Source organism: Meleagris gallopavo, chromosome 1 (assembly GCF_905368555.1).
Source record: "Meleagris gallopavo chromosome 1, MGAL_WU_HG_1.1, whole genome shotgun sequence".
In the NCBI taxonomy this organism is placed as follows: Eukaryota; Metazoa; Chordata; class Aves; order Galliformes; family Phasianidae; genus Meleagris; species Meleagris gallopavo.
Genome location: NC_139404.1, coordinates 151,835,194 through 151,859,233, shown reverse-complemented (window position 1 = coordinate 151,859,233; position 24,040 = coordinate 151,835,194). Strand labels below are relative to the sequence as shown.

Sequence of the window (24,040 nt, the reverse complement as noted above, 5' to 3'; positions counted from 1 at the left end):
TTGAAGGTAAGTCTCTTCTATGCTCTACTCTGAAGCTGCATTACTTGAGATAAGCAGAACAATCCAGTAAGTATCCAAAAAGGCAATACTAAATTAATAGATTAAGAAGGCTTGCTTCACCCTCCCTAAGTCATCTGTCTTAAGATAGAGTAGCTATAGGACATATGGCAAATAAGGATAAGACAACCAAAGGAACCTACTGCTTATTATATGGATATTTAACTGACTAGAAAGTGTTTTCACTGGTTACTTCAGTGGTACTGTTCTGCAAAACCATTCTGTAGATTACTGTAGATTAGCCTCTCTCTCTTTACTGATTTTAACCAAAACCTAGGAAGACTCTTCTAGGCCTAGAGTAAGCCTTTGTGAAAATCCCTCCAAAACTCTACTTTGAACAGAGAAATAATAGGTCTGTAATACAGAAAGATTATCTCGAAGCAATAATTTAAAATACTGTCACTTTCACCTAGATTTTAGAAACTGTTACGTTTCTATTTTACTATGGAGGAATTCTCAAGGATAACTATTAATTCCTTAGACATAGAGTGCTCCCTTTCTCTTTTAACCAACATGGACTTAACTCTGCAGCAGCAGTCTCCAGCTCCTGGCTAGATGTGCATCTCTTCAAACTTAACTATAAATCAATACTGTTTTAGCTACATTTATACTCCAGGAATTGGAGGAACAAAAAACATCGCTTGTATCCGATTATGTTTGCTATTAATGCTCAGCATAAAATAAAAAGGTTAACATTACTAAAAGTGACATAAAGAAAGCAGTACACAGACAAAAATTGCAGGACTGTTATATACCCAAAACAACAACAACAACAAAAATCACTACTTAAATGTTTTTTCTTACAATTCTCAATTGAAATTATTTCATTTTTTCGGACAGAACTTTTTAAAGTGAGTTACAGACGTACCTTGTTGCGTGTTTTTACTTTTAATTTAGTCTTCTGTTTCCTTTTCAATTTTTTCTTGCTAAAAAGTTTCTTACTCCTAAAAAAAAAGCAAAAAAAAACCCATGAGAATAAAATAATTAAAATTCCTCCCTCACTTCAAGGTAAACAGCAACATTAGAGGAAAAAAATATTGTCATAAGTCCTTTAAAACTTTTTTCCTAAGGCAGAGAACCAGTAAAGTCAAAATTTCAGAGTATAAATCAGAGGTCTTTAACACAATGCTTTTCTACTGGGTCAAAGAGTTTTACTTTATATTTCAAGAATATTAGCTAGTGCAGGAAAAAAAAACCACAGGCATCTCCATTTTGTATTTTTACCTTGTTTCTACTGTAAGTCTATTAACATCATACCAGTGCTAGAAGTGAGAAGACACATTTTGTCAAGTCTTTACTCAGCCTTCCAATATAAAAAGATAGCTTTAAAAAAAAAAAAAAAGCATCATTTGGCAGAGAATTCAACTGATGAAAGAAACTGCAACTTTTGAACATGCATGTTTTCAAACTTTTAAGTGTTCTTCTTCCACCCTCAACTTATAGACTTTTAAATTTCCATTCCTTCACACTACAGCTCCAGCTAACCCATGCTCCTCTAATTCTCTTCTGCCCATACCTCATTCCTACTGCATTCCTTTTTCTCCTCCAATTTATTATCCAGTTTATAAAAATCACAACTAATAAAATACACAAAGAAGATACACGAAGAATAAAAGACAACATACATATATACCATGTAACCAGCAAGGTTATTCTGCTTGATATGTATGCATTTTAACTTATTCTACATTTCTCTGTTCAGACTACAAGCCCTCTGCAAAAACAAGTTAATGTTACCCACATAGCATACAGCTCATTCTAGACTGGAAAGCTACTAACATTCCTCTGTGCCACTCAGACATTACTCAAATGGTTTACAGTTCCAATTAGTTAGAAAAATAGAAGTATGGAAGCTGAAAAAAATTACAGATACCAAACTGGAAAGAGACTGAGAACTGCAGTAATCTAGTATTTTATTTGAACAACTTTGTTCTAAACAAAAATGTTGATGGACTAGAAACACGTTGCTTACAACTTTCTCAGCATTCACATTTGAAGAGGATATAAGTCCCATGGTCCAGCAATCAAAGGCTAGAAACTAAAGTTTTATCAACACTGACCAGCCAGAAAAAAATAATAATCAAATAATCCCTGCAAAAAGTTGCCCTGTAGAAATCTCATCTATTAACACTAAAATTAGGAAGACGGAGACATATTCTTCTTCGAGACACTTCCTGCGAGAACCAATCACCTCATCACTTTTCTTGTAAATTTAAAGTCTTGAATATAAAAAGGAACAACCATTATCCCGGAGTTCAAAGAAGCATTTCAGTGATCAGAAAAAAAACACAGTAAATTAAAACTTATAAAGAGAACATAGATGACCTCCTAAGATCAATTCAACTATAAAGGAAAATGCATCAAATGTCTGTCCAATCTATTTAAGAAGAGAAGGAGAGAAGTGGTAAAAATCCACACAATTTGTCATGTCCAAATCTTTATAATCACCTTCCATAGTCTGTTTCGCTATTCATTTATTCTTAGACTGGACAAGTTTTAATTCCTTATTACAGTTTAATGCAATCAATTCTTATTCTGTTGCCAAACAAGAAGAACACTGTAGTCCCTTCCATTCTGTAGCCACTGTATCTTCTACACTGGACCAAATACCATTTTATAAAATTTTCATCCTAAATTCAGGTGTAGAGCCCACCAGGATTTCTAACTCTTCCTATCAAATGCAAACCACATTAACCAAAACTAAAGCAGTACTTATTATTCACTGTTGAGCAGAGGAAAAATTGTCTCATATGCCCCCCTAAGGTCACACCTAACTGTATGCCAGGTTTTACCTTGCCAGCCCACAAAAGTTTGGTAACATTTACCTGCGAACTGAGCTTGCTTTATTGTTTACCTAACTCTGCTGTTATGCCTGTTAGTACAGGACAGTGCAGCACGATTTTCACTTACCAGAGACAACTTTACAAGAAGTTTGTTTTTTGTTTTTTGTTTTTTTTTTTTTTTAAACACTAACCACTCTTGTCAAGACATTTGAAATTGAATCCTGCCTGTCAAAATCCTTACAAACTCTTCAAATTTATTCCAGTCTGCAAACATTATAAGCATTTTTTCCTTTCTAGCTTGCAAGTATTTCACAGAATAATACTCCTATTTTGGTAAGCATTTTTCTGTACAGAGGTGTACAAACAGAATCCCAGAATTGCAGTGATTGGAAGGGACCTCAAAAGATCATCAAGTCCAACCCCCCTGTCAAAGTAGGTATCCCTACAACAGGTCTCACAGGTATGCATCCTGATGGGTCTTGAATATCTCCATAGAAGGAGACACCACAATCTCTCTGGGCAATCTGTTCCAGTACTCCATCATCGTTACTATAAAGTTCTTTCACATGTTAGTACAGAACTTCCTATGTTCAATTTTTAGGTCATTGCTCATTGTCCTGCCGCTACACATCACATTCGCCTCCCACCTCCCTTTACATATTTATAAACATCCCCTCTCAGTCTTCCTTTCCCCAGGCTAAACAGCTGTAGGTTACTCAGTCTTTCCCAATTTGGGAGATGCTCCAGGCCCTTCACCATCTTTGTGGCCCTCCACTGGACTCCTAGGAGATCCCTGTCTTTTTTGAACTGGGGAGCCAGAACTGGACGCAGTAATCTAAATGTGGCCTCATCATGGCAGAGTAGAGGGAGAGGATCACCTCCCTCAACCTGCTGGCCACAGTCTTTTTAATGGATTCCAGGATACCATTGGCCTTCTTGGACACAAGGGCACAGTTCATGCACAGGGCCAACCTGCTGTCCACCAGAACATACAGGTCCTTCTCCACACAACTCCTCTCAGCAGGTCATTCCCTAACCTGTATGGTTATTTCTCCCCAGTGCAAGACTCTACACATGCTCTAGTTTAACCTCATAACTTTCATCCCTGCCCAACTCTCTAGTCTGTCCAGGTCTTGTTGAGTAGTAGCACAGCACGTCTGCCACTCCTCCCAGCTTTGTATCATCAGCAAACTTCTGAGGGTGAACTCTACCCATTTATCCAGGTGGTTGATGAAGATGTTGAACAAGAGTGGATCCAGTACCAACCCCTGGGAAATACAGCTTATTTAACAAAAATCCCCAAAATTAAAGCTTATTTTTACCCTAGGATTCATTTCCAAAAGAAAGTTCAGAACTAGTAAGCAATTAATCATGAAAAACAAAAAAACAACTCTATAAGCAGTTCCAAGCAATCATCTGCTTACAGTGTATGAATGAAGAAAATAAGATATATGATTTCCACAGGATCACTGTTACATACCGTTACATCGTGAGATTTTAATATTCAGATAATGAACATAATATATGGGCAGGTCTACTCAAGAAAAATAACGTTAGGAAGATTGAGTCATTTCCTGTTTAAAACCACAACTTAATTACAAGCCCATCTCTTCTACCACCTGAAGATTAACAACACCTGATAGGGCTAGATTTTCTCACTAAATTACCAACTTGTATTGGCTAACAATTGTACATTGCTATAAACTGTCAGTTGTTGTCAACAGTTTGACAACAAACAACAGTTCTAAAGGTCCTGAAAATCTATGCTAACAATTAAATTCCAGTGACAGAAACTCTTAACTTTCAAGTCAGATGTTGTCTGATATCAATCAGTTGATACTATATAGTATATATCAACTATATCAAGTTGATACTATTCAGTCTAATAAGCCAACTATCAATTATCAGCAAATTTCAGGCAAGTTTTCTGCAAACAGTTTCAAGCCTTTTTATTTGAAGCTGAATTCATAGTTTTGAATTGGCACCCAAAGGAAATCAAATGAGTACAGAACATGAGGAGATCTTGACAATAAGTTACTTCAGTCAAGAGGACCTAACAGATGAGCCTTCCCAGAAAAATCACTGAAAATAAAAGCAAAGAAAGTGTCAACGGTTTATGGGCTGGTTCGGCCTGGTTCCGTGACTAGCAGGGCAGAGATTTTGTAAGATCTACGCCTCTGGAAAAAGGAAACAGGGGACTCTGAAATAATTAAAGACAGTGGCAATGATCTGAGGAGAAACAAACTAATTTACTATATACAGTATCGGAATGTGGTATCTCTGACCGCAAGGTCCTCTGGGGTATGTAGTTCTTCTCATCCAGACAGGTGCCCAGAACTAGAGCATTAACACTTTACTCCCAGTGCACTACATGATGTTATGATGTGGAATACCGATAAACAAAAATCATAAACTATGACAGATAGAAAACATTTAATTCTTAAATGTTTAACAACTGTCATCAAAAAAAAAAAAAGAAAAAGAAAACCAATAATTGATTGCTGGGCAATTTAAAACAGATTTTAAATAACATGATTCTAACTTCTATTCAGCTTTCTTGTATCTTTAGCAGATGGCAATAACAGCATGCTTCACTCATTTCTTTTCAGATTAGAAGTAGCACTAGCTAGCAGTTGCAGTATTTGCTCCATTGCAAATGGGGTGCTCCTCAATCACCTCAAAAGCATTGCTTTTACTGTTTGGAAGATCTGAGGAAATGCAAACAGAACTCTTCCCCTAAGGCTGAACAGCCCTCATTTGCAATTCATGACATTAAATTTGAGAAGGAAGAAAAGTTTTGTTTTGTGTTGAGCACCCAGTGTTGTTACTGAATTAGTCAGTATAGGTTAACCTTGCATTAACACTGCATTCACATCTGCATAAGTTCTTCTAGGTTATATGTTGCACTAAAAGACTGCTTAGCGGAAAAAAAAAAATGCTGTACCTGCTGCTGAGTCAAAACAAGAGCAACACAAGTTACATTAAAGTTCTGCTGGCCCTTAAACTTGTACTCATGTCTGAAATTTCTTACCAAAGGTCACAGCAACAAGTACAACACAAGACCAAGTCATTCAACTGCTGATAAAAATCTTAATTTTGGGGGAAAAAAAAAAAAAGTGAATTCAGAAGTTTCCTAGTACATGCTAAAATTTTTAAAACCTATGAACTGATTTTGAATCAGTGTATTTGTCTAAACTTGATGGCTTCAATTCAATAATCATCTTAGGGAAGGGGTATACGTTTGACAGGAGAGGCCCATTTGTCAGGCTGCATCCAGTTAGACATACTATTATTTTGTTTCCATAGGCATGTAAACAGTTGGCTTAAGTATTCAAGGTCTAATAGAGATGTTCTTAAGAGGCAACAATCAGTGACACCAAAGTGAAACAATCAAATTGGAGACATCAAACAATACTTATTAATTGTTGCCTCTGGTGGTTGATTTGGGTTTACAAGAAGCAGCATTTGTTTCTGAACAACCCAAGGTGAAATCCCAGATTGAAGCTCTCAAGTCGTCTGCAACTGCAAGTTATTACCACTACAGCATTAAGAGTCATTTAGTCTCTTTGATGTCTTAGGATCTGTCATCACAATATGAAGTTACCTAAAAAACTGTAAATCTACCAACACGTTTTACACAAGGACAACAAAATATGAGTACTGACATACAGGCACTGCTTGAAAAGTAATGACCTGATGTTTCTTCCACCAGATTTCTCAGCTACTCCCATATTTGGTAACAGTGCAAGATCAATATTTGTATTTATGTGCAGAAACCACATAAAAACTAGTGCTGTTTGGCAGCTCTTTGTATTGTCACAAAAAGTCTACAAATTGCAAAATAATATTTTCCATAGGCTACCACTATAAGATAGAATATCACATTAGCTAAAAAGGAAGTGGCAATACAGTAAGACAAACTGATACAAAACAGTTAAAATACAACCATAATGAACTATCTACCTTAAGTTCTACCTTGCAAGCTCGCAGAATGGTACTGGACTTGTAAGAAGCCTAGATGACTGTGATTTATTATTTTTCTAAACAAGCGTGATATAACATCTGGCTGTCAAGAGGTTTTTACAAAGATTTATCTTTACAGACACCCAGTAACACACAGAAGCATCACTACTCTTAAGTCACCACTGCAGAACTGAAATAGTGTAAGAGAGATGAGGAAGAGATATTTTGAGAAACCAAGCTGCATCAACACAAAATGACTACCCACAAAATGCAATTACTTCATTACTCTCTTCTTTTAGTTTCTGCAAGGTATAGATAATACCTCAAGAAAGTTGTTAACACAGTAATTTTCATACTTCTAATTGCATAGCTTGATGGTTTTTATCTTTCCACATTAAAACTTCACCACAACATCTATCACAGATGTTGCATAATGCAGCATAATGTCCTTTTCATGATCTAGACAGAAGATGAAACAGCTAAAAAGGAGCCAGATGAGAGTTTAAGGGTTAGACTTAGGGCAGACCAATACAACATCAGGTGTTAGCTACTCACAATCTACCCAGGAAGAAGTTGATGAGGACTACAAGAGACCTCACATGCACAGGCCTTGATCCTTATCGGGGATGTTAACCATCTGCTGGAAGGGCAACAGAGCAAGGCACAAGCAAAGCACAAATTTTCTGGAGTGCATGGATGCATGACACAGATGATTGAGGAGTCAATTAGGCAGTCTGCTGGACTTGGCATTTAAACAAGGAAGAACAAATTGGATGCATCTGTGGCTGCAGCAATGAGACCGTGTTGATCAGCATCGTGAGACAAGGGAACAAGGCAAAAAAAAAAAAATCAGAATCACAATCCTAAACACCAAAAGAACAGACTCTGGCCTATTCAGAGACTTGCTTTGAAGAGTCTTATGAAAGTACACTCCCCCAGAGAAAGGGGTGCAAGACAATTCATTTTCAAGGATCACTTTCAAGCTCATTAACAGTTTGTTAATACGTGCAGGAAGTCAAGGAAAGGTGACAGGAGGCATACATCGATGTACAAAGAGCCCCCTGATAAAAGGAAGCATACAAGAGATGGAAGCAGCATCAAGTCATTCAGGAGGAATACAAGGACAAAGTCTGAGCGCTCATGGGTTTATAAAGACAAAGCCCACATGGAGATGATTCTGGTATGAGATAGGAAAGACATGGAGAACAAGTAGCAGAAGAAAGAGTAGGAAAAACATGAGCCCAGTGCCAAACAAGGTAAAGATCCCAGTCGCAAAGATCTTTGGTCACCTCCATTACTAACAGTAAGATTAGTCTTCAGCAATCAGATGTCCACAGGAAAAGTCTGAGTAAGGACAATGTAACCTCAGTGGAGAAAGATCAGGCTAGGAAAAATTAAAATAAATTGCATGCATGTCATTGCAAATGCTGAGGAACCTAGCTGATGATACTGCAACACCATTGTAAACAATTTTCTGAAGGGTCATAACAATTGGCATAGTATTCTGAAAAGAAGAGAACAAACATTCCTCCTGTCTTCACTAAGGAAAAGACAGAGGACCTAGGAAACTTCAGGTTTATCAGTCTCATCACCTGGAAAGGTGATGGAGCAAATAACCTTAGAAATTAACACAAAGGGCAAGAAAGTGACAGAGCTGTCAGCTTGGATTTAGAAAGAGGAAATAACAATTGACCAATTGGTAGCATTGAAATGGCTGGCTTGGCAGGTAACAGGAGAGCAATGGATACTGTCTGTCTCAATATCAGTAAGACTTTTGGGACTCTCATTTACAACCCTTATGCAAAGTGGTCAAGTACAAGCAAGATAAATGTGGACTGAACACTGACTAACTTGCTGGGGTCAGTGCTGTGAATGACAGGACAGAGTCCACCTTCAAGCTAGTTTACAGAGAACATGACATTTGGAGAAGAGTTACACATTAGACGATTGTGCCACCATTCAGAAAGACCTCACCAAGCCAAAGAAATGGGACAACAGGAATGTTATCCAATTTAATAAAGGTAAATGTAAAATGCTGCCCCACGCATCTGTACACACTGACGACCAACTGGAAGGCATCTTTACACAGAAATACTACTATGAGCAGAAATGCTGAATTAGTCTGCAGAAGTCTCCTCCAAATTCAACTATACTGTGATTCTCATTGTTAACATACTAAGGTAAAATTCAGCTGCAGGGAAAGAGGCAACTGTGCTTATACTCCTGTAATGTATGTTTTTTTTCTAATTTAGTGTTTATCATTTTCCTGGTGCCGTGCCATGTTTCTGATTATGCTTCCAAGTAGAGACATACTGAGCTTTTCATTTGCTCACCATCTGGATCAGCAAACACAGCAAATTTAGGCAAAAACCCAGATCTATATGGAAATTAGCCTAATAAAAACTACAATACTATGCAAAATGAATAAGAATGTGTGGTCTTATTTAGGCAAGACAATTACTTGAATCAATTCACACACTCTTGACTATAACCAACACCCAAATGTATACTTAGTAATGCCTGCCAAAAATGCTTACACACAACGAACATAAGCTGCTTAGTACAAATGGATCAATGTGGACAATGCATTTAGCGACCTTAACAAGACTTTTCCAAACTTCAATGGTGCAGGCAATCTAAAGCATCACTATTGGAAGTATTCATTAAAAACACTGTTTGAGAATGAACAAAAAAGTTCATTTCACCACTCCCTTGTTCAACAATTCAAATTCAAAATTCAATTCAAATTCCACTTCATTCCTGTACCGAGTGTGGTTAGGATGGAATTAATTCTCATAGCAGTTCACATGGTGCTACATTTTAGATTTGGAACCAAAACAATGCTGCTAACACACTAATGGTAGCTGAATGTTGTAACTTGAATTATGTGGCAAGGCTTTGACAGTGGGGAGCTGCAGGGGTGGCATCTGTAAGCAGAGGGGCAGCTCGGCAGCTGTCCCATATCAGGTAACAGCCAGCTCCAGCCAGCTTCACAAGGAACCCACTGCTGTCCAGAGTGACAGCTGATACATCCCTGTGTGATCACGGTTAAGAAAAGGGAGAGATGTTGCACAACAGAAACTGGAAGAGGGGAGTGAGAAAATGAAAGAGATAGCCCAGAAAACACCAACTTAATGCAGAAGAAGGCCAGGACATACTCCTGGCACAAAGCAGAAGTTCCAGGAGACCAATGGTTGAGCACAGCATCCTCCTGCAGTTCATGGTGCCCCATGTTGGAACATACAACCACATCGCAGCCAACAAAGGAGCAGACTCTTGGGCAGAACTGCAGCCTGTGGGAAGCCCACATAAAATCAGTTTAGGAAGGACAGAATCCTGTGAGAAGGGCCCCATGCTGGAACAAGGGGAGAGAATAAAGATGAAGGCGCAGCAAAGACAAACCATAATGGATTAACCACAGCCCCATTACACTGTACAGTTCAGGAGGAGGAAGTAGAAAAAGGGTAGGAAGGCATTTTAAGTTTTAGTTCTCATTGCTCTTATCGTTATCAGCTAGAAATAAATTATATTAATATTCCCTTCACTAAGTGTGTTTTACCTCTGACAGAAATTGTAATCCTGCCGTTAGCTCAACGCACATGTTATTTCCATTATATTTTGGCCTTCTGTTGAGGAAAGGGAGTGATACAGTGACTGTTCACCGGCTGCCCAGGGAGGTTGTGGAGTCTCCTTCTCCGGAGATATTCAAGACCTGCCTGGACACCTACTTGTGCGATCTTGTGTAGGGAACCTGCTTTGGCAGGTCAATGATCTCAGCAATAATAAGTGAAAATATGGTGTGTAGAGAGGTTAGTCATCTTTTGCTCAGGTACTGGCTAAGCCCTGGTCAGCCGTTGAGGGTGCTGAGCTGTTGCTTCTGTTTCACTTTTTTCCTCTCTCTTTTCTTCCACTTTTCCTTCACTAATTAAGCAATTCTTTCAAACCACAAGACTTTGGTTTTGCTTTTAATTTTCAGTCTTCCCTTCCTGTTCCTTTATCTCACTGAAGATGGGGTAAAAAGCAAGCAGCTATGTGCTGCTTAGCTGCTACTAGAGTAAAGCCACAACAACTGGTGACAGTTGTTTTCCCTGTGGAGTTACTAATTACCGTCAATCCTACCAGAAAGCTCTTTGTGAAGTCTTAATCTCCTTCATGATAATTTAATGCTATTTTTTGACTTCCTTATTTCTGAAAAAATTCTGTTTATTTTCCTCTTTTTCCGGGACTAGCCTGAACTTACTTTAACTCCGAAAAGAAACAAGTCATCTGTCAATTAAAGTCAGCTTCTTCAGCCTAAGCCACATTATTTACACCACTGACGTGTAATTTTAGTAATCTCTTACACTCATAACTGTTTTTTTCCTGTTAAGAAAAAAAAAAAAAAAAGACAGTGATGCCTCTCTCCATCCTTCATCACTATGAAGTGCAAAGAAAGGGTCAAGTACTTTAGGTTTCTTACAGAAAATAATTTGTCATGATTTTGAAGGAAAAAAAAAACAGGAACAGCATGACACTTCTGAATTAACTTCACTTTATAATTTTTTGCAATAGGTAGAAGTCATCATGAAGAACTTCTACATTGGCTTTCATTCATTTTGTTTTTACATTTGTATGCATTGATTTTTTTCCCCTTGGAATAAAGCACTTAATGTTATTATCTCCAGTAATACTTGTAATCTTTCCCAGCTTTGCATACCTACAAACTTTTTCACCCACAACCTCAATTCCAGCACTGAAAACCTCACTGTAGAGATTGCAAGGTTCAGGACCTAGGACAGAGCCAGAAGCACAACCACTACTACTGAGGGAAGCTATTACTCCCCTCACCTGTCCTTCCTTCCAATACCTGGCACTGCTGTTCGGCAGCACCTATTGACAGCAGGTTTTTTTGTTGTTGTTTTAAACAGTTTCAAACCCACAATGCTGTAGTTTGTATCTATAATAAAAGCAGCCACGAGGTCCTGGTTTTGGCTGGAATAATTTTATTTTCTGCCTGGTAGCTGGCATGATGCCGTGTTTTAAGTTTAAGATGAAAATTATATTGGTAAGATACCAATGTTTTAGTTGTTGCTGAGTAGTGCTTGTGCTAAATCAAGAATGTGGCAGCTTATCCCACTGCTCTCTCCCAGCAAGGAGAATGAGGGCACACAAGAAGCTAGAAAGAGACAAGGACAAATGACCCAAACTGACAAAAAGGTTATCCTATCCCATATTACTGTAAAAGAGTTGGCCAAGGGGGGATGCTACTGCTCAGGAACTGAATGTGCAACAGTCAGCAGATAGTGAACAACTGCCTTGTGAGTCACTTCTTTTGTATATTCTTTTTCATTTTGGTTTTACTTTTTTCTCATCTTCTCTTTCCTATTTAACTGTATTAACTCAACCCATAGATTTTACTTGTTTTTCTGATTCTCTCCTTCCTCCTCTTAGGTGGGAGTGAGCAAATGGCTGCGTGGTGCTTAACTGCCTGCTGATCTAAACTACAATACCCAGACAAGGCTCATCATAAATCCACTATGTCTAATTTATCGCTTCTATTTATATTACCTTTTCTTTTTCCACATATTTTTAGAAATACATATTCCAGAGTACATTGAATCTTCATTTTTCATTCAAGCACTCTTAATCAGTTTGCTTTATTTTGTTCTTTTAGAACCCCTATATCTTTGAAGTTTCAAAGTAATTCCTAATAGTTACCTTAGCCACCAGGCAGAGGAATTTCATCAGGCTTGTGAAAATACCCAAACATATTCAAGCCTAAAATTGCACATCTTTTTAACTATGACGTGTTCATTTCATAATTCTAAGCAATTTCTCAACCTCATGACATCACACTGCATTAGTATTATTTAAAACAATTAGATTTTTCATTGAAAACCAAATTCATTGAAAACCTTAGAGGCCTAAAGAAGGATTTTATTCAGCCTACTGAAATATCCTTCCTAAAACTTCTCCATTATAGTCCGAAAACTATACACCACATCTACTAGAAATGAAATTAACACCAAATACAAAATTGATCTGACTTATATTTAACTAGAAGAGAACTGCAGAAGTACAAAGCAGTATCTAGAAAATTCCCTTAAATATATCAAATGTTTTGATTCATGTATGTTGCTCAGGACGCAAAGGACACACAAGGACGCAAAGGACACACAAGGACGCAAAGGACACACAAGGACGCAAAGGACACACAAGGACGCAAAGGACACACAAGGACGCAAAGGACACACAAGGACGCAAAGGACACACAAGGACGCAAAGGACACACAAGGACGCAAAGGACACACAAGGACGCAAAGGACACACAAGGACGCAAAGGACACACAAGGACGCAAAGGACACACCTCTACCTAGTATTCTCTGCATGAAGATAAAGGTTCCTCAGTACAATCACTGTCAGGTGTAATTTCTTTCCTGTAATTATGTAGTTTTTCACTTATTAGCTGCAGCATTACCTATGAAATTAGACACAAGCTAAGTATTTTACCTCGAGTTCTTCAGTGCAAAAGAAAACATTTTGTATCTCTACCTCTACAATTTTAGGACTCTTATTTGCTCTGTGAAAATAAAAAGTAAATCAGCTGTAGCAAGAACAACAGTATCTGCACCTTTAGCCACCTGTCTATCCAAATGCAACCACAACAAATGGATTGTTTACAATGCCACTTTTTTTTTTAATCAGATTGGGGAAAAAATTTAGAGAACAGGCTCTATGAAATTTAGAAAAAACTGTACTTATTAATAAAGTGAACATGAACAACAGATAATGACAAGCCATCTTCACCAAACAGCACAAGACAAGTCCCTAGTGCATACTACTGAAAGCCCACCAGTCTGCAGTTGCCAATGGTCAACATTCTCTGGCAGTATACTATAGTAATAAAATGCAACAGAGAATCCATTGGTTTGAAGAGAAATAGAAGAAAGATGATCATTTTGAGAACACGAGTGTAATGATGACATAGAAACATATCTGTTAGAAAGGATACTATATTGGCTGGCAGGAAAAAAAAGGAAATGCAAAAGAAAAAAAAAGGTGAGCCATGAATTACAATAACTCATTATGAGAAAAATCAAATAGAGAGATGAGACTGTAACACTAAAAACTGAAGAATAAGTTTTTTATTTAAGGATGTATGGTAACTGTTGAGTCATAACCTGAACCACTGATTGAGAACCTGAGAAAAGAACCCAGTCAGCCCTAGAAGCACAGGTGAACGCAATTCACCTGTGTGAACAGAAGGCATGGAGCCTGGCTGCACCTCTCCTAGACCATTTAAGGGCTGACTGCCACCAGAGAAGGATCTCTTGTTGGAGATCCCTCCTTTGTGGAGTTTTCCTCTATGAGCCTAGATTTTGGAAATGGGTAATCAGTCCTTTTTCCTTCCTATATAACACCTTTCTATTGCGTTAGTCCCTCTTATATCACCTTTCCATCATGCTGATCTTTCTGATTGTGACAAAGGACAAGCTCACTTCAATCTAATGCAAATGACTGGCAGCTGATCTGTATAAAAATGAACACTGGATTAAAGGTTCAGCAACAGAAAAGATAAGAAATACCAAAAAGACCGAGACTAATGCAGAAGCAAAATTAAGAGTTCAGATTTTGACCCTAAACAGGGGTTTTACATAAGTGTTCTTACAGACTGACAGAGCCCATGGTCAAAATAATCTAAATGCTATGATACTGTAGCTATATAAGAGACTTCCAATTATTTTCACTTGCAGATCTATAAAATTCTGGGAGCAGTTTGGATCGTTCCAGTGAATCTAAAATTATTAACAAAAGGCTTATTCTTTCATTATTTTCTTTCAGAAAAATCTATGAAATAGTTCACAAACCACAGTTCAAAAACCATTACCTTATACAATTATGCTTAGAGATGAGAAAAGTCATAGGAAGAAAAACGAGGAATGGCACAAATCTAAACAAAGGCCACCAGATTTACATGGGGACAAAAAGCTGATTTTTGTTTCTTTTCTAGGCTGTGCAACTGGTACAGCTTTCAACTCTTTAAATTAGTAGAAGAAAAATACCCACAGTTTTCACAGACTGAAGTAGTCACAGATAAATCACATGCAAAAAAAGTATCATTCAGTTGTAACAAAAACCCTCAATCCAACAAATTTATCAGTGCAAAGGAGCTATGACAAGTCTTTTACTAAGAAATACTGGTTACTTTAAAAAAAAAAGCAAACAAGCAACAACAAAAAACAACCTACCAAATCAAAGCATAATAAATGTAAACATACAAAACCCATATACCTTAACATAGCCATTTACAGTATACGTAGCCCATTCTCCTTCACTGATTTCTAGTATTCATCGTTTGGAGTGGTACAATTGGCTATGAAAGACTACTTAGCAAGAGTATATTTGAAACGTAAGAGTTTTAGTTAATTATAAGACTACTATTCCAATCAAAGTCTCAGTCTGAAGCACTGTTCCTGTCAAGAAAAAGAAACACAATGGTTTATTTAAAAGATGCTGTGAAGAGTCATGTTTCCAATGTAAACAACGGACATGGAAAAAAGCTGGCAAGAATATCACATCATGAAAGACTGTGTTATTGATATACGTGCTCTCTATGAAGATGCAAGAGGTCTTAGGTGAAGAGAAGAATTACTAAAGCATCTTCAAAATATTGTGTCCAGGAGAAAGACCACAACACAGCAGGGGATAGGGAGTGGAAAAAGTGCTAAATAAAAATAAATCCTCACACTCAGGAAAAGAAAGCAGAAGCATAATTTCAACATCCAGGTTTTAGGAAGCAAGAAGCCCATTTAATGCAGTTAACAGTAAGGCGTGGTTACTTCTTAAATTACTTCAACAACCACTTAACTTCAGCTCCTTATGTTGGTCATTTAACACGTCCATCATCCACTCAACATGCCAGAGCAATTAGCATAACTGGAACTGAAAAATTAACAGATATTTTCTCCCAGTTTAACAATGCAACAGCAACAGAACCACAAAAGAATCCCCACCTACAAACTAACAAAGAAAGAATAAATAAGTGATGATTCTGGAATGAACTTCTTAACATGAACTTAAATCAGTAGGAAGTGTAGGAACATGAAGTTAAATCGGTGGAAGAATCCCAGGGACACACAGATTAGTCTGAAGATTATTGAGAACAGAACATCAGACTTCATAGTAAACTTCCAACAGAACTGGTATGCCTTTAAAAAACGGAAGTAAAGTATAATCCCAATCAAGTAAAATTAATTCTAATTATTTCTTCATCTATAAAGCTGTGGACCATCTTGAAATAAATTAAGAAAAAAAATCAGTCACTGGTTAAAATATTAAGGAAACAGAGTAAGCCACAATTGCTGCAAATCATATATAATCATAGAATGCTATCGGTTGAAACTAGGTTATCTTTAAGGTCCCCTCCAAGCCCTCTGCTGTAGGCAGGGTTGCCACCCATTAGATTGGCAAGGCTGTGCAGGGCCCCATACAACCTCAGTTTGAACACCTCCAGGAATGGCACATCCACAGCTTTTCTGGGCAGCCTTGCCAGTGCCTCACCACTCTATGAGTGAAGAATTTCCTCCTTACATCTAAACTAAATCTCCCTTCTTTTAGTTTAAAGCCATTCCTCCATCGTCCTACCACTGTTAGTCTGCACAAAAATTTAGTCCCCCTCCTGCCTATAAGCTCCCTTCAGTATTGGAAGGCCAAAACAAAGTTTCCCCAGAGCCTTTGCTTCTCCAGACTGAAGAAGTTCTGCTCCCTCAACCTTTCTTTGTAGGAGAGGTATTCCAGCCCTCTGATCATCTTCATGGCTCTCCTCCAGACCCATTCCAACAGCTCCACATCTTTCTTGTGCTGGGGGCCCCAGGTCTATGCACAGTACTCCAGATACGGCCTCAAAAGGACAGAGTAGAGGGGAACAATCCCCTCCCTCACTCTGCTGGCCACCCCTCTCCTGATGCAGTCCAGGAAACTGTTGGCCTTCTGTGCTGCAAGTACAAGTCCCACTATCTATATCATCAATAAAGACATTGAAGAGCACTGGTCCCAAGATGGACAACTTGGGGCATCACACAGGACTGGCCTCCACCTGGACACAGCGCCATTTATCACAACCCTTTGGCTGTGATCAATTCGTCATCCACTAAGCTATCCAGCCTTTAAATACACACTTCACCAACTTAGAGACAAGGATGCAGTACAGGATCATGTCAAAGGCTTTACAAGAGTCCAGATAGATGACATCAGTTGCCCCTCCTCGGCCCACTGGTGCTGTCACTCCACCACAGAAGTCAATAGTAATCTGCCCTTGTGAAGCTGTGTTAGCTTGCAACACCTCCTCATGTCACATGTGTCTTAACATATATTCCAGGAGGAATTTAATATACTAATTTCTCTCATCCTGTTAGGATTTGTCCTTACAGTTGTGTTCGTTTGTTTTAGTGTTCACATATTAAAACTCAAAACTTTTGTGAACTTCAGCAGAATATTCATACAACGTTTGCTGGTTTAAAGTACAGCAGACTTAATGTTACATGAGTTTAATGTAACATTGTTAATTACCCAAAGTATAAAGCTGATGATTGAGTCAGGTTGTATTGCTACAGTTGAGAGCTTTCCCATTGTCAGAAACCAACACCTACAATCACATTCACAGAAATATTCTCATCAGTAATCCACAACTTGATATTCAGGAAGGATTAACTACCTTAAAAGTTTCAAACACATTAAACACATTGTTTTGGAGCACACTGAGCAATAAAATCCTCAAAGTTAGTAATAATACCAAGAGATCATTGAACATCAAGAATGTAACAAAGGAAAATTATAAAATGCCTCATCTATAATAATGCTGAAGCTGAAACCAAACTGCCAATAACAGGAAAAAGAAACTTCCTGAGACAACTACCATATGAATACAAAAAAATCTTAAATAATAGTGACCAAATATTGCAGCTGAACAGTACCAAATTGACAAGTTCTCCACATAACTGTCTTTCTTATCCATGAGTACACATTCAGAATGTCACTAATTAAGAGCTCACACAGTAGCTGCTGTGTTACTGGACGCACTCTTATACAAGCACAGTTCTAGAACTAGAAAACCTAGTTCCAGTTTTTCTGAAACTTCTGTTGTATTCCAGCTGGCCTGTAATAGAAATTGTGACAGAAAAACTAGAGGTCCTATAGTATTATTTTGTAGTCCAAAATAAATAAAAGAACTAAACTATGCATTATTTCTTTTCTAAACTAAACACTTTCCTCGTAAGAAACAGAAAGATGCACTACTACAGATAGGACAAAGACATCTTACAGCACCACTAGACTTCTGAATAGATTTCCATGTTCACTTTTGCAAAAATGATTTTTGTTTCTAACAATCCACAAAGACTGAATATTTGCCTTGCAGATTCCATACTTCATCCTTTTAAAGGCACTCAAATTTTAGTCCATTTGGCACAGTGGTTTCACTTTGAAATTTTATCAACTTGATTAGTAACTCTGTCATCAGCCAGATTACTTGCTTCTTTCCAGCTTTTGCTATGCCTTCCATGCTAATACTACAAAAATACAAATCATGTTGGAGTAAGCATCTACTACAGTGTCTCAAAAACAACTACTCTGTAAAAATAATTTTCATTATCACAATGTAAGGTAAAGAAGAGAGAGATAAAATACTATATTTAGTTGATAGTTAATCCCTATTAACCAACAGTACAATACATCACAGAATATCCTGAGTTGAAAGGGATCCAATAGATCATTGAGTCCAACCCCTGGCTTCACACAATCATCCAAAATTCCACCCATATATCTGAGAAAACCGTACTCAGATTTCCTTGAATTCACACAGCTCAGTGCCATGACCACTGCCCAGGGGAGCCTGTTGCACTGCCTGATGATCCTCTGGTGAAGAACCTTTCCCTGTCACCAAACCTGACCCTCACCTGACAGCTTCATGCCGTTCCCTCTGGTTCTGTTGCTATCACTAGAAAGCAGAGCTCAGCACTGTCCGTCCACTCCCCTTATGAAAAACTGCAGGTCACCATGAGGCCTTCCTCCAGTCTCCGCTGGGCTGAGCAAACCAAAGAATCTCAGCTACTCCTCATGCATCTTGCCCTCTAGACCCTTCACCATTTTCATAGCCCTCCTTTGAGCACACTCTAATATACTATAGTTTTATATCCGTCTTGAACTGTGGCTCCCAAAACTGCACACAGTGCTTGAGGCTGTACCAGAACAGAGAAAGACAAGCCCTTTACAAACTAGCTAGTAGTGTGAGCCAATATCATCTATTTCATTAGCTGTAGAAAAGAGATGAACTTAATTCCCAGTTTCTTAACATAAGAGCAATACAGGCTGCTCTAGATGATCAGTGAAATTAAGAATCTGCTGTAATCCAGAAAGCAAAAAACTTCTTGCCTCACATAGAAATTTATTTTATTTAATAATTTGAATTATTAGAATTTAAGACAAATAGTACCAAAAGCTTTGCTGAAATGTAAATAGATTACTAACTTCCCCTAGTTAACGAGGTGAATAACCTTTTCATAAAAGGAAATTAAGTTCATTGAGCAGGACTTTCTTATCATGAATCCATGTCAGCTGTTCAATGATTGCACTTCCAAATGTTTTTCAATAACTCCCAGAATAACCGTCTCCATAATTCTACCAGACACTGAAGTGAGACTGACAAGCCTGTAATTAGCAGTCTTCTTTCTTGCCCTTCTTAAAAATTGGGACATTTGCAAGCTTCCAGTCAACTGAGACCTCTCCAGATTTCCAAGAAAAATAATTGAAAGATGTCTCATAATGATATCAGCCAGCTCTGAGCCTTGAATGAATCCCATTAGGCCCCACAGACCTATATACATCCAACTGGAGTAGCAAATCCTGCACAAGTTCAGAGGTGGTACAGAATTTATTGTTTCTGCATTTACAGTTCTCTAACTCAGGGCTCTGGGGATCCCAAGGGCTCATTATAAGTGTTGAAGACAGAGGTGAAGAAGGTATTAAACATCTCTGCTTTGCTTGCAGTATTTGTTAGATGTCCATCATCATCAATCAGCAGACTAATGTTATCTCTGCTCCTCCTTTTACTGTTAACATATTTCAAAAAGCCCTTTTTGTTTTCTCCCACAGTACTGATCTGCTTCGGCTCTCATTATCTCCCTTCCATGTCCAACAGCATCTCTGTAGTTCTCCCATGTTACTCAACTTCACTTCCAGTGGTCATGCACTTTAATTTCTTGCCGAAGCTCTAGAAAATCCCTGCTCAGTCAAGCTGACCTTCTGCCTTGTCTGCTTGACTTGCAACATTTAGGACCTGTCTGCTTCTGTGCTCTTAAGAGGTGGTACTTAAAAAGTGACCAACACTGATAGACCTCAATGCCTTCAAAAGCAGAATTACCGGGGACTTTGCTTACCAGTTCTTCAAGCAGTTTCAAGTCTGCTAGTCCCAATATCCAGAAAGATGGTAAAATGATATTTACAAAACACAGGAATCAAAAAAAAAAAAAAGGAAAGCAAATATTTTTTTTTTTTTTTTACAGGAATGAAGAGCATATAATTCTTCACAATAAACACCACTATAATATTTTTATTAGTCTCTACATATATTAATCTTACTTTTTCAATCAAATGAATGCTTCAAAGATTTTTGCAATTAAAGTTTAAAAAAAAAACAGGAAAAAAAACAACAAAAAAAGAGACATCTCAAGCAAATAAGAGCTTACAGCTTTTGAGAAGACTAGATCAAAAAAGTAGACTTTTTGGTGTACCAACTACCAAATGAACATGAATTTCATATATCCAAATATAATAAAACACTATTTCTGTGCTTCTACATGTTCATTTACAACTTGGCAATAGGAAGGTGAAGTGTTCCAGTAGCATTTCACCAATAAAATTTTGAAACATATACATTTAAAACATGCCCCAGTCAAATAAGCATTGCATTAGTGAGCATAAGAAGGGGCATAAGGGAAAACTTAAGAATTTCACTTCACTGTGAAAGGCCTTAACAAAGCATTAGTGATAGATAAACTTGCTCCAAAGGATGCATAATTTAGCACTGTGAAAACAGATTAGCTGGCCAACCTCCAAAAATTTCTTAATCGTCCAGTTCATCATAAAACAAAAGTTGACTGCCTCTTCTTCATTCAAAATGGCTGAAAGAACAGCCATCTCATTTCTGGTCAATAGCAAAAATGTTATATTTCAGTCATCACTGACATTTCCCTTGGTATCACAGCAAGCTATTTCACAACATTACATTTGTTTGTTTGTTTGTTTTTTGTCTTGTTTGTTTTTGTTTGTTTCCTCCTGAATACAAATACAAGCTTTTTTGTTTCCCTGCTGTCGAGGAATTAAATTAAGAGACGCAACCCTAGCAAAGTAGTAATGGACAAAAAAAAAAGTGTAACCCAGAAAAAAAAAAGCCACATTTTTAGATTCTTAATGTCTTTAAACTAATTGACAGGATGTTTCCAGTGGGAAAAAAATAAAAAATTCAGAATCCTGGGAGCTCAAGATGAAGGGGAAATGGTTTTAAGTTGAAGAAGGGAAATTAGTTGGATATCAGGAAGGAGGTTCTTTACTATGACAACAGTGAGGTGCTGAAATAGGATGCCCAGAGAGGTTGTGGATGCCCCATACCTGGAGGTGTTCAAGGTCAGGTTGGATGGGGCCCTGGGCAGCCTGGTCTGGTATTAAATGTGGAGATCGGCAGCTCTGCCTCTGGCAGGGGGTTGGAGATTCATGATCCTTGAGGTCCTTTCCAATCCAAGCCATTCTATGAATCCCATTAGTAAGGACCATAAAGAGAACATTCAATTTTGATTATTATTCAATAAATATTGCTGCATCTCTGATACCTAGTATTACTACAGAAATCCAGACAGTCCTCCCAAGTAATTTAAAATACATATGGAATTCAAGAAGAACCTATTCAGCAATGATTCTTGGATCTGCATGATGTTACCTATGCAGCTGTGGAGTTTATGTTCTTCAATATGAAAAAAAAATATTTTTAGTAAAGACCAATTGATAAAATGGATGGGAAACGTTCAGAAATGAGTAGGAAACTATTACCATTTCAGAACATTATTTTCAGAACATTTCACTGTAATATTAAAAACTCATTAATCAAAATCATACAGTAAAAATCTTCACTACAAGACAGGCCGCACAAGAGCCATAACAAATTTATTTTAAACTGTATTTAAGAAAAGGTTTCAAAGAACACAATAAAACCTACCTGATACTTCTGACAATAAACAAGTAAAAGGGAAGGGACTGACAGTTTAAGGAAAACTGAGATGTACAAGAGATAGTAGCAGCAATTCAGTTAGATGGAAATGCTTCTTAGAATTAAATTTTAAGTGATACAATTGAAGACAGCAAAACATGAAAATCAAAAATAGTTTTTAAAGTACCCTATTTTGCACATACAAAGTTTCAAGAGTGAAAGCAGTTAATGACTTCTATTATTCTTAGTAACAGAGAGCAGACAGTTTCATCCACTCATAAGCCAAAGTGAGTTAATGTTACAATGACAAAGTTTTCAATTGTCCTCTAAAGAGGCTCATACTTCCTACTACAGCTTTAGAGACCTCCATGACCATACCAGCCATATGACCACTGACAGTCATTTTCATATACTCCAGTAGCCACAAAGCAGAGACTACTAACTGAGCACACTCCATACATCCATCTTCCAGACCAATCTTGAATATCAGTGGGAAATGTACTTGTCAAGCCATCTGACTGAAGACGATGTTAAATTACAGGATTAGATTCATTTTCCTGTTCCCTTTCAGAAAACTGTTAGTCTGGCACAGGTGATAAGAGAAACTGTTTCTCTCCTTCCACCTCTCCATACAGAGAGACTGTGCAGCCCTTCCCTTCATGCTGTCACACGCTTGGGTACGATCACAAGGTGAGTCAGATTGCAGAATTAGTCTGGATTACAACAAACCATTTTTGTCAAGTTAATTTTAACCCAGCACAAGTCTCTAATCTGTTACTGCAAGAGACTATATAAATAATATCAACATGGTGGAGCCAACAAGCATAGCAACCAAACTACCAAAAAGTGTTCGTAACACTACAGCCAGCACTACATGAGGAAACACAAAGCACTGCTCTGTTTCAAAGCCAATTACTCCATCCTGCTCAGCACGTGACATTCACTGCTTTCAGATGACAGCTAGCACAAACACCTTGCAAATGTGAAATTAATCTTATACGCAGCTTTTAAACATTCTTCACAATGCCTAATTTCCCTGTCTGTGCACAGACATTCTGATACTGTTTTCTACTTCTTCATAAACATTTAAATCAGGGTTGGAATTAAAGTGCTCAGTGAGGCACTGATCACACTATTTTAAGTGCAGACTTGAAACAAAAAAAATTATGTCAACACATTGCAAGCAGGTTGCATTATCACTCTTCAGAGTAAAGAGTCTTTTCAGAGCACAGGCAGATGTTATTAATGTCTAAAAGCCAATTTTAGCTTAAGCTACTTCAATATATTTTTATAGCCACAAACACTCTTAGTGACAGATTAACAGGGTTAGATTTTCCATATAGATTAATCGGAGGTTAAGGTAATAATGTTTATAAGGAGTCTTCATTTTACCTATCTGACAACTATCTATTGTAGTAAATACACAGAGGCACAAATTGCTTTGCAGTATTTCTTTAGCAAGTGTTGGAGATCTTTATCATTTTAACTTTAAAAAATAATTTTAAATAGTATTTCTGAAATTTGTTTTTAATACTACTAAGTAGCTGAAATTCTCAAGCCTTCAACACGAAGGTTTTGACACTGATACAGAAAAAGGGTGGAGTTATGAGCAATACATCGGCTGCCATCATCCAGTACAAGAGACACTGGGTGTCAATATCAAGAGATATTAAACATTAAACCACTTAAAAGTTCTATTACCCAATACTGACTGTATTCCCTGAAACTAGCTAGCAGTCATTGACCTTGAGACAATCTGTTTCCCCCATGTAGAAGATACAGGCATCTTGGATTTGCTCTATGATGACACAATGCAGCCACAAGAAACCACAATCTGATCTTCAAAACCAAAGGTATACAGTAACTTTTCAATGTCACTGTTTCTTTTAATTGCCAGCCTCACAACAACCTGTTAAACAGAAACAAACTCAGCAAGAAGCTTACAAAATCTTGGTGTTAAAAGCAAATACCTTAAGTATGTCAATTAAAAGAAACACAGAA

The 24,040-nt window shown here is 37.6% G+C and overlaps 1 protein-coding gene across 17 annotated transcripts in view; it reads right to left on the bottom strand.

Annotated features, from left to right (window-relative positions):
- Positions 1-24,040, bottom strand: part of MYCBP2 (MYC binding protein 2) — a 216,164-nt gene that overhangs the window by 189,890 nt on the left and 2,234 nt on the right. For all 17 annotated transcript variants that reach the window (XM_085215694.1, XM_085215695.1, XM_085215696.1 and 14 more), the window contains exon 2: positions 926-1,001. In XM_085215694.1, the coding sequence (XP_085071820.1) occupies positions 926-1,001 (76 nt within the window). The remainder of the gene's footprint in view (positions 1-925; positions 1,002-24,040) is intronic.